Source organism: Sinocyclocheilus rhinocerous, unplaced genomic scaffold (assembly GCF_001515625.1).
Source record: "Sinocyclocheilus rhinocerous isolate Xijiao unplaced genomic scaffold, SAMN03320098_v1.1 scaffold1243, whole genome shotgun sequence".
NCBI lineage: Eukaryota > Metazoa > Chordata > Actinopteri > Cypriniformes > Cyprinidae > Sinocyclocheilus > Sinocyclocheilus rhinocerous.
Genome location: NW_015626033.1, coordinates 934,990 through 944,928, shown reverse-complemented (window position 1 = coordinate 944,928; position 9,939 = coordinate 934,990). Strand labels below are relative to the sequence as shown.

The following is a 9,939-nucleotide window of genomic DNA, read 5'->3' as shown; positions in this document are numbered from 1 at the left end:
GTGATAAAGGCATGAACAAGTTTCTCCAAGTCTTGACTGGAGACAAAACATCTAATTCTTGCAATGTTTTTTTAGATGATAGTATGCTGATTTAGTTACTGCTTTGACATGACTACTGAAATTAAGGTCTGTCTCCAGAATCACACCAAGATTCCTGGCTTGATTTTTAGTTGTTAGACCCCTAGGTATGCATTCACCTTGAGAACTTCATCTTTGTTTCCAAATGCAATGACTTCAGTTTTTTCCTTGTTTAACTGAAGAAAGTTCTCGCACATCCAACTGTTAATTTCATCAATGCATTGGCAGAGGGAGTCAATGGGGCTGTAGTCATTTGGAGATAAGGCTAGGTAAATCTGGGTATCATCTGCATAGCTGTGATAGGCGATTTGGTTCTTTGGTTCAAAGAACAATCAAAAGTAACATTAGATGTTTGCAATATGATAAAATGGAACGTTCCCTTAAGGTTCGTTTAACTAACGTTTTTCAAACATTCAAAAAGATTTAACGTCTCTTATATTCAGAGAACACTAAGAAATAACGTTTTCATTACTCAATGGGGCCGTTAGCAAAACCGTCTTAGAACATATTTTTGTCAGCTGGGTAGCTACAAGGGACCATCACAGTATAAATGCATAATTTATGGTCAATGCATCTTAATTACTTTTATATAGGCTTCCTGGTTAAAGTGCGATGGAGTTTTTCTTCTTAATTATGTGATGTCATGTGACGTGAGAGGTGGTGACGCTCTCGAAAGTACTCGTGACAGATGGGACAGGTGAGTTTCTCCTCTCTTCTCCTCCTCACCTGAGCCTCTGCGGCGAACTCTTTCTTATGATGGGACCGCATGTGAAACACCAAATCGGAGGTCATTCGGAATGAGAGGTTACATTTGGCGCACCAGTTCTGCACTGAAACGCCCAATGGTGTGAAAGTGGGGGGTAGAAGTGTGAAAGAAGATGTGGACTGCCGCTGTCCTCCTATAGATCTGGTCCAATGCTCGGGCGCGTAATAAAAGGATCCTCCTGTAGCCAGAGGAGCGGACATCACTCCACCTGCATGAGCGCTTGTCAAGTCAGTGTGAAACAGGTGCGAAGCCAATACATTTCTGTATCCTAGTGAAGGTTTTGATTTGAAAGAGTCTGAGATATTATCCGAATCTGGTGGTGAAGAATTCAGAACTTCGGTGATGGTGCGTTTGTTGGGTTCACAAAACGCGCTCTTCTGTTCCGAGTGCGCGCTCTTGGGTACAACGAACGAGAAGGCGCTGCAGTCGGATTGCAGGCCTACTTCAGACACCATTACATCCCGTGATGACTGCTCTCGTGGTTTTTGAACCTCGGTAAATGCGCTGCTTTTACTTATCTTTGACTCATTTGTTGATAATTTGTCTGATTCTGACAAATCCTGGAAAGGTGGACAGTCTTTGTTGACGTTGGCGATGTTGCTGTGATTAGTGATGTTGGTTTTCTCTAATAAAACAGTTTTTTTGTTCCGGGGACTTAGGGAACCCTCTTGTTTTCTTTTTCTAGGTATGCCCGAGTCTTCAGGAGAACCGCTCACTTTGTGCTCCAGATCTCTTGCAATGTTGTGAAAATCTATGATTTTGCGTTGTCGCTTGACTTCTGGTTTCTGTTCGTTGGTTGGTCGGATAATATCTACTTTTTCCTGCGCACATAAAAAACGGCAGTGGGCAAGGAAAGGATTTTCATTCTTGAAGGCCTGGCCGCATCTCGTACATGTGTAGCCTGCATATGAAGATACAAACGCTGTCAGACCACGATGGTAATAACAATATTAGGACACTTAACATTTAAGCAACAACTCATTTACAAACAATTCATTTATAAATTACATTTGCATATTAAATACAAACTTGGTAAATCTTTGAATAATGAATAAATTGCTGTTTTATGCATTTTATGGACATTTTTTGCCAAATATTCAGGATCTTAAGGGATCCTCTGTGTTCAGTGGTTTTCTTGTCACATGACAACAAAATGGCTCCATGCATATATTTGTTTTTGTATAAAAAAAAGTATTTTTTTCTCAAATATTAATAATTTACAAACCAAAAATTTACAGGAAAATTGCTTAACTGTTAATGAATATATATAAAATACCAAAGTACGTTTGCAAATGTTTTGAAGAAGAGCTATTTAGACCTATTTTATTTTTATAGATATGAATATGACCTATGAATGAACATTCCATGACATTGTTAACCAATTTGAAGGTACATTCAATTAAAATGATTTAATTAACATATTATTTAAGCATTAAATAATGATTTTATTCCATTAAAAATCATGGAAAGCAGCCCATACTCACCATCTGTCAGGGCTTTTGTCTTTATGTCTTCGAACCCCAAAAGATGTGACAACTCCTCGTCATACCAAACAAGCAGTTCTTCCCCTTGTTTCACATCTCGAATAGTCCGAAAGTGCAGCTGTCCTCCTTTCAAGTAGGCCTCAGTATTCTGGTCTTCTGCGCTCATTGCAGCCTGTACTAACCGTAGCCATGGAACTACTAATGGAGAACCTTTCATCGCCTCAGGATCTACCTGTTGATTGTGGGACATATTTGATTATTTGATTAATTAAATTTTTACAGTAAAATAGATAACAATTGATCTTTTGCAGTGTATAGTGTATTACAAATTATATGTCTGGATTACGCATGTTTCATTTACAGCACAAGACAATTTTTGTAAATCTAGTCAAATTCTGCAGTCTAAAATAAAAATGCGGTCTAAATCTAAAATCTTACTCACCCGAAACACATATGATTTATTCCATTTGTCAAAGGACTTCAATGCAATGAAGGCTATAGTGTCATAAAAGGTATTATGAAGAACACAAGGTCCAAATGATGTTCCAGCTGGTATATCCTGTGTAACTTGTACACTGGTGAAGAAGCCCGTGACATGGTGGTGGAGAAATTTGCTGTCATTAGTCCACAAGGAGCGAGGAATAATACTTTGCTCCATGTTTTATTCCTGGAAATATGAATTTAAATGATGAAAAGTTAAAAAGAATAAGACAAGTACCATGTTTCCATGCTTAAATTGGATTAATGGAGCAATCTGGATTTTTTAATACCTAATGCTTTTTTATCAGTATTTTTCTAAAACACAGGGAACATAGGAAATATATTGCCATGCATGCAATTAGTTCGACTATATACTGAAAAATAAATAAATCGGTCTATGTATGCGAAATCGATTGGTACATCAGAACTGTTCAGTTTTTCTTTTCTTTTACGTTTGGTTTGATGTTCTTTAAACTGTAAATAGCGTTTAAATCCGTATAGTCAGCTAGCAGGCATTTTGTATAAAATGGACTATCTCACAAAATTATACTATATGCAGTAAAATTGCTACTCACGTATAGCAGGTTTGGGTTGAGGATGTTCCGTAGCAGGTGCACAGTCCAAGGAGACGCGATTTGCAATTATCCACAGAGAGCGTGCGATCACGACCGTCTCCTGATCCTGACAGTCTCTTGACTGTCTCTCGCGCTGCGCAGTCACGCACTTATCCACGCCGAGGACGCGGAGCTGATGCGCCTCATGATGCTTCACCAGCTTTGCATGCGTGTTAATTAGAAGCGAGGGTAATCAATGACAGAAGTCAGAGACCGTTAGATTGTGATGAGTAGCACAAAAGACTGTATGCTCATTCTGTATGCACATTTAAAACGAATCCTATAACCCAAAGACATAATAAGTAGAAAATGTCGAATCACAATTCAACTGTTAGATTTTGTGACGATTCTCCAAATATGTAAACTTTTATGTAGTTACTTGGGGTTGACTTTTAAAGAAATTTATAAAATGTATATTTGTTGTGTCTGTTCAACCTGTTTCTGATTTTTAAGTGTGCTTTAGTGATTTTTTGATTAGGCTATTTTATTTCAGAAAAAAATATATCTTCAGAAATGTTTCACTTTACTCGTTATTTATAATGCTTAAGATTTGAATAACATAATATCGAATAGAATTTAAGGAATTTCGTTGAAGCCAAAATACTCCCTCTCCCGGAAAGAGGAAGTTTCAGTAGCTGTTGGCTGCCTGCTCGCCGTCCGGTTGCGCAGTCACGCACTTATCCACGCCGAGGACGCGGAGCTGATGCGCCTCATGATGCTTCACCAGCTTTGCATGCGTGTTAATTAGAAGCGAGGGTAATCAATGACAGAAGTCAGAGACCGTTAGATTGTGATGAGTAGCACAAAAGACTGTATGCTCATTCTGTATGCACATTTAAAACGAATCCTATAACCCAAAGACATAATAAGTAGAAAATGTCGAATCACAATTCAACTGTTAGATTTTGTGACGATTCTCCAAATATGTAAACTTTTATGTAGTTACTTGGGGTTGACTTTTAAAGAAATTTATAAAATGTATATTTGTTGTGTCTGTTCAACCTGTTTCTGATTTTTAAGTGTGCTTTAGTGATTTTTTGATTAGGCTATTTTATTTCAGAAAAAAATATATCTTCAGAAATGTTTCACTTTACTCGTTATTTATAATGCTTAAGATTTGAATAACATAATATCGAATAGAATTTAAGGAATTTCGTTGAAGCCAAAATACTCCCTCTCCCGGAAAGAGGAAGTTTCAGTAGCTGTTGGCTGCCTGCTCGCCGTCCGGTCTGTGGTCGCTCCTCCAAACATTTCTCCTCGAGGAGGAGCTTTTAGTGTTTTGGAAGCGGACTCAGATGACAGCGAGATATAACACTGTGACAAGACATTCAAATATCTTTTTTGAGGAATAAATTGCATGGAAAAGAGTTGCTTTTCTTTTCTGCAGGAATAATATGAAATGCAATTTTATCCCAGTGCTTTTGGAGAGAATAAACCGATGAAATGGCACGTTCACTGATTCACACGAGTCTTGTTGTGGGTATTTTAGTGATTTTGATGCCCAGTCTTCATACTGGAGAAGGTGATCCTTATTTTGAGGACGAGAAGAGGTCTTGTCAAGGTGCTTTCGACTTGTATTTTGTCCTCGACAAGTAAGTGGCCTTCATATTTATGGCATCTTTTTCTCCTCTCACCGCGCACTGCTGCGCGACGCCTCTGACGCCCTCAGACGCGCGTGCACTTCTATTATAACAACAGTCATTCGCTTAGACAGCCGAATAACAGAATTTAATTGATCCAAATGCTTTAACATGAAACAATTCATTAATATTTTTTTTTAATGGATAATCATTTCTAGGTATATTCTATCAGAAAACGTCTGGCGAGATATTGTGGGAAAAGAGCTATTCCCAAAGGAGACCAGACAAGGATGCATATGGCAGGATGCACTGACATGAAATTCGAGCAAAATTCCTAACCATATAAACAACGAATCATTAACTATCTCTACAGAATTAACACACAATGCTGCTTATAGTTTTTCTGATGGTTGATTCCTGACGTTTTTGTCTAGTGTTCTGCAGCATATAGGAGGACAGGACTCTTTGCCTCGGGCGATGCTTTAACAAGCATGATTTTCTCTCACCTGGTGCGGTTCACATGCACATTTGTGCATCATTATCTCAGGGGCGTCTCAATCATAAAAGGCAAATAGAGACCTCATCACAAGAGCATGCACTATTAGTTAGCTATACAAATACCCGTTTATAAAAAAATAGGGTGTGTCAAGATAAAAATGCATTTACTGTATTTTATTTCTTGCAACTTACAACTGCAGGCAGTTGTTTACATGTAATGTTAGTCAAATGCAAATAGTTATTTATATTTAAGTGTGTAATGAGCGTAAGTGGCATCCTATACTCCTAATTCTTTAGCACCTTGGAGTTGTGAATACCCAAACAAGCTTAAACATGCTGGAGCATGCTATAGAACGGTTATAAATGAAGAATTTTTGAGGCCATCAGATTTTAGTCAAATATAAAGTAAAGCTCAAGAGCAACATACAGTAGCAATGCCTGTACAGTTTAGACAATAATTTTGCTCATTTAGTGAAATCTGAATATTAATTCCACAGAATATTAAATCTGAAGGAATCCAGTTAAAGATCTATTACAGAACAAAATTTGGGATTTTAGCCATAACCTTTTGTTACTGTGTTTGGAGCGCAAACGCATATTAGTTACACTTCACAGTTCGCTCTTCTGTTTGAAAGTTTTCTGAATGCCTTTAGAGACCTAAGGGATTGCATGCATCATCAGGCTTTTGCCACACTTCCACACTTTTAATCAGCTGAATGGTTCTGGCTGAATTTTCGAGGCCTTAAATGCCACTCAGTGACCCTACACTAATTGTAAATATCAGGTCATCAGTTCAGAGAGTTTTGGAAAGAAAAGCAGCTCCATTGCTTTTCAGAGAGAAAATACCTTTGATTATCAGTGGAACGAGAACTAGTTTTATGCCACTATATGTGACTCCTTTTAATTTACGGCTCCTTTTAGATCGTTTCTTAATATAACGATATTCTGACTCAGCGGTTTGTTGAAGATTGATGTTAGTTCGGAGGATAAGAGATAAAGCCAGGATCAAGCTGCATCAAAGGAAATCAGAACAGTCTTGTTATTCTAGACTGCTGCATACCAGCACAATGTACTGAAATTTAATGACTTATTTCAGTGGCCCTAAAAAGTATTTAGACACTAAACCACACTTAAAATGTCTGAATGTCATTTCATTGTATAACAAAATATCAAATGTATGTGTCATCTGCAAACACATTATGCTAGACCTTGAATTAACTACTTTTTGTTGCCATTTTACTTTTTAAACCTGTTGGTCTTAAGGTGATTTGGATGCATTAGGATATTAAGTCAGTTCCCCTTTTGTACAAACCGGTGCAGAGTAACTAGTTGCTCTAGTTCATCCGATTAACTATGGATATTTTCCACAAACATCTGAAAGCCAGAAAGTTTCCAATTGGTTTTTTTTCTTCATTTTGAACAGTATATGTATTGTTTTAAGCGAACTAACTGAAACTTTCTTGTGCAGTTGGTTTCATATTCTATAATCTAATGCAGATACATACACCAAATTGGGGTATTTTTTATTAATTTTTTTTTTTTGCAAGTGTGGCCCATATGTTCATTTTGGAACCACAGTATATCAATATATAAAATTGCAGGTGTGTTTAAAACTGACAACAGATTAGCATTGATTGCTGCTGTTACTGTTGCTAGATCCACATGTCCAGTTTTATGTTTCCTGACCGCCTGTCAGAGATGGAGCTGTGAGCCTTTTTGGATGCTGATGTAGATGCCCACTCTATTTTGGATCCCAACCTGTTACACTCACCCATTGCCATCTGTTCCCATTCAAATGACTGGCTCCAGGAGGAAGGGGAGTTTCTCTGTGCTAGCAGGAGGCAGATTCATCTGGCACAAAGGCAATTAGCCCTTGTTGGGAACGCTTTGGGGCCTGTAATTAATTAGTGGCATGTGCACATTTTATGTGCCCAGTACTCAAGGACCTGCTACTCTTAGATAGTGTATGAAAAGATGGTAATTGTTATGTAATTGTGTTTAAGGCAGCCATTATAATGCACAGAAGCCTCTGACTCTTTGAAGCATGCAGTTTTTCAACATATTTGATTTTATTATAGATCAGGAAGTGTCAAAAACCACTGGATTGAAATTTACTCCTTTGTGGAGCATCTTGCAGAGAAATTTATAAGGTAAAGTTGCTTTAGTTTTGATGTACTTGTGTACATACATACTGTAATACCTTTCAGAAGTAATATGTGAATTGTTTTTTTTTACAGCCCAATGTTACAGATGTCCTTCATTGTCTTCTCAACTCACGGAACAACGGTTATGAAACTCACCGACAATAGGTATCACACACATCGGCATCCAAAACAATATTAATGTTGCACAGAAATACACATATTGTTTGTCTCCATTGTAATGGCTTTCCTCCATCATCTGTAATTCAGAAATGAAATTACCAGAGGCTTAAATATTTTGAAGAGAGAAATACCAGGAGGTGATACATATATGAATCTTGGATTGAAACAGGTATCTTTTGATTCTTATTGAATCAAATGAGTCAATTTAAATAAATCACTGAATCATCTTCTAGTCTTCTAATTCTACTATGGTTAAAAATGGTTAATTTGGCTGCAGAATGCATTTACTCCTGTAACACATCTGAGTACTAATCACTCTAGTCTTTTAATTCTACTTTGGTTAAAATTCCTGCATTAATGCTGTAAATATCTGCTTTTAAACTGCAGGCAAATGAGCAGATATATCATGGAAATTATGGTAACCGTCACTTTGAATTACCATGCAATTCATTCACACTTCCGCTTTTATTCTGGGAAAATCAAGCCTCAATGAGATGATGTTTATTTCACAGGGACAGCCAGTGTGATCATAGCACTGACGGATGGGGAGCTAAATGACTATCAGTTTGTCACAGCACAACAAGAGGCAAGTACACAAGCCAGTGATGTCGCAACGGATGTGGCATGTTCTCTGGCAGATGTGTAATTGACAGTGGCATTTGCTCTGTAATAGAGCTGACTGTTTGTTGTCTATCTATGAGCAGGCGCAGAGAGCTCGGTCTTTGGGAGCCATCGTATACTGTGTGGGTGTAAAAGACTTCAATCAGACACAGGTAACTCAGCACCACTGCACAATAAATTGCTTTAGTGCCATCTCAGATTTAACCATGATTTCTGTACTAGAGATATATCTGTAAACCTGTATTGTATTACTTGTTTAGCTGGCCACAATTGCAGACACCATAGAGCATGTGTTCCCTGTAATTGGCGGATTCCAGGCCCTTGGAGGAATGATAGACTCCGTAAGTTTCTGTGTTTATCTCTCTGTCCTTGGCTACGTATAAAGTTAAAGTTTTGGTAGCAACAGCTGCATTTAAATGAGGGACTGAATCACCTAAATTATCCCTCCGTGTGTACAAAAAACAGGAGGCACTCTCAAAATTGTGATTGTTGGCATCTTGAAGCTGTAAACAGCAAACATGGATGCCATGCCAATCTTTTAACCCATTTGGAGTCTGATATTTTTGTCAAAAGAAATGTATAGAATGGATGGAATAGAAGAATAGAAAGTAAAAAAAGAAATTGTGATAAAGTTGCATTGCTCAGTTTAAAGTCACACTGTAAGATATACAGTCATGTTGTGAGATATAAAGTCCCATTGCAAGAAGTTACATTAAAGATATAGGCACATTGCAGGATATAAAGTCACATTGGAAGATCTAAATTGACATTTAATACAAATTGAAGGGATATAAAGTCTTGTTTGAGATATGAAGTCACATTGCAAGATATAGTCTCATTTGAGATATAAAGACACATTGCGAGATTAAAAAAAAGTCTTATTGTGAGATATAAGTCACATTGTTATATGTAAATATACATTGTAAGATAAAAAGTCAGATTGTGAGATAAAGTTTCATTGTGAGATATAAAGTCACACTACGGGATAAAAATGTCTTATGTGAAATATAAAGTCACATTGCAAGATACAGTCACACTGTGAGATATAAAGTCACATTGTGAGATTTAAAGTCACATTGCAAGATGTTGCAATTGGGAGATATAGGAGATTGTGCCGCTTTTATGAAGAGATCTAAAAGCATAACAATTTAGATGAGCTGTCAGCATCCAAAAGAGAGTGACATTACTGCATTACCAGTTAATAGTTCAGTCTGAGTGAACTTGGTTGCAGAATGCAATTGCTCCTTTAAAGGGGTCCTATTATGCTCTTTTACAAAGTCTTGATTTTGTTTTGGGGGTGTACTAGAACAGGCTCTCATACTAAGTTGTTCGAAAAACACATTATTTTTCACATATTTTACATTATTACAACACCTCTCTCTCCAGTCTGGCATGAACGGCTCGAATAGTTCCTGTATCAAATGAAAGCCCGCCTTCTGAAATACGAAATGTGCTGTAATTGGTTAGCTGGGACAGTGTGTGTTGTGATTGGCA

The 9,939-nt window shown here is 37.4% G+C and overlaps 2 protein-coding genes across 3 annotated transcripts in view; one reads left to right on the top strand and one right to left on the bottom strand.

Moving 5' to 3' along the window:
* Positions 1 to 546: 546 nt before the first annotated feature.
* On the bottom strand, positions 547 to 3,515 carry znf488 (zinc finger protein 488). Its single transcript, XM_016512460.1, has 4 exons — positions 3,384 to 3,515; positions 2,771 to 2,995; positions 2,329 to 2,560; positions 547 to 1,745 (listed from the first exon to the last, which is right to left on the bottom strand). The coding sequence occupies exons 2-4, from the start codon at positions 2,984 to 2,986 to the stop codon at positions 706 to 708; spliced, it is 1,488 nt and encodes a 495-aa protein (XP_016367946.1). The 5' UTR covers positions 2,987 to 2,995; positions 3,384 to 3,515; the 3' UTR covers positions 547 to 705.
* Positions 3,516 to 4,714: 1,199 nt separating this feature from the next.
* The window catches only part of antxr1d (ANTXR cell adhesion molecule 1d), a 33,434-nt gene continuing 28,209 nt past the window's right edge, over positions 4,715 to 9,939 (top strand). For both annotated transcript variants that reach the window (XM_016512452.1, XM_016512445.1), the window contains exons 1-8: positions 4,715 to 5,014; positions 7,579 to 7,650; positions 7,738 to 7,809; positions 7,912 to 7,993; positions 8,212 to 8,242; positions 8,337 to 8,410; positions 8,529 to 8,597; positions 8,706 to 8,786. In XM_016512452.1, coding sequence (XP_016367938.1) covers positions 4,866 to 5,014; positions 7,579 to 7,650; positions 7,738 to 7,809; positions 7,912 to 7,993; positions 8,212 to 8,242; positions 8,337 to 8,410; positions 8,529 to 8,597; positions 8,706 to 8,786 — 630 coding nt within the window. In that variant the 5' untranslated portion in view covers positions 4,715 to 4,865. The remainder of the gene's footprint in view (positions 5,015 to 7,578; positions 7,651 to 7,737; positions 7,810 to 7,911; positions 7,994 to 8,211; positions 8,243 to 8,336; positions 8,411 to 8,528; positions 8,598 to 8,705; positions 8,787 to 9,939) is intronic.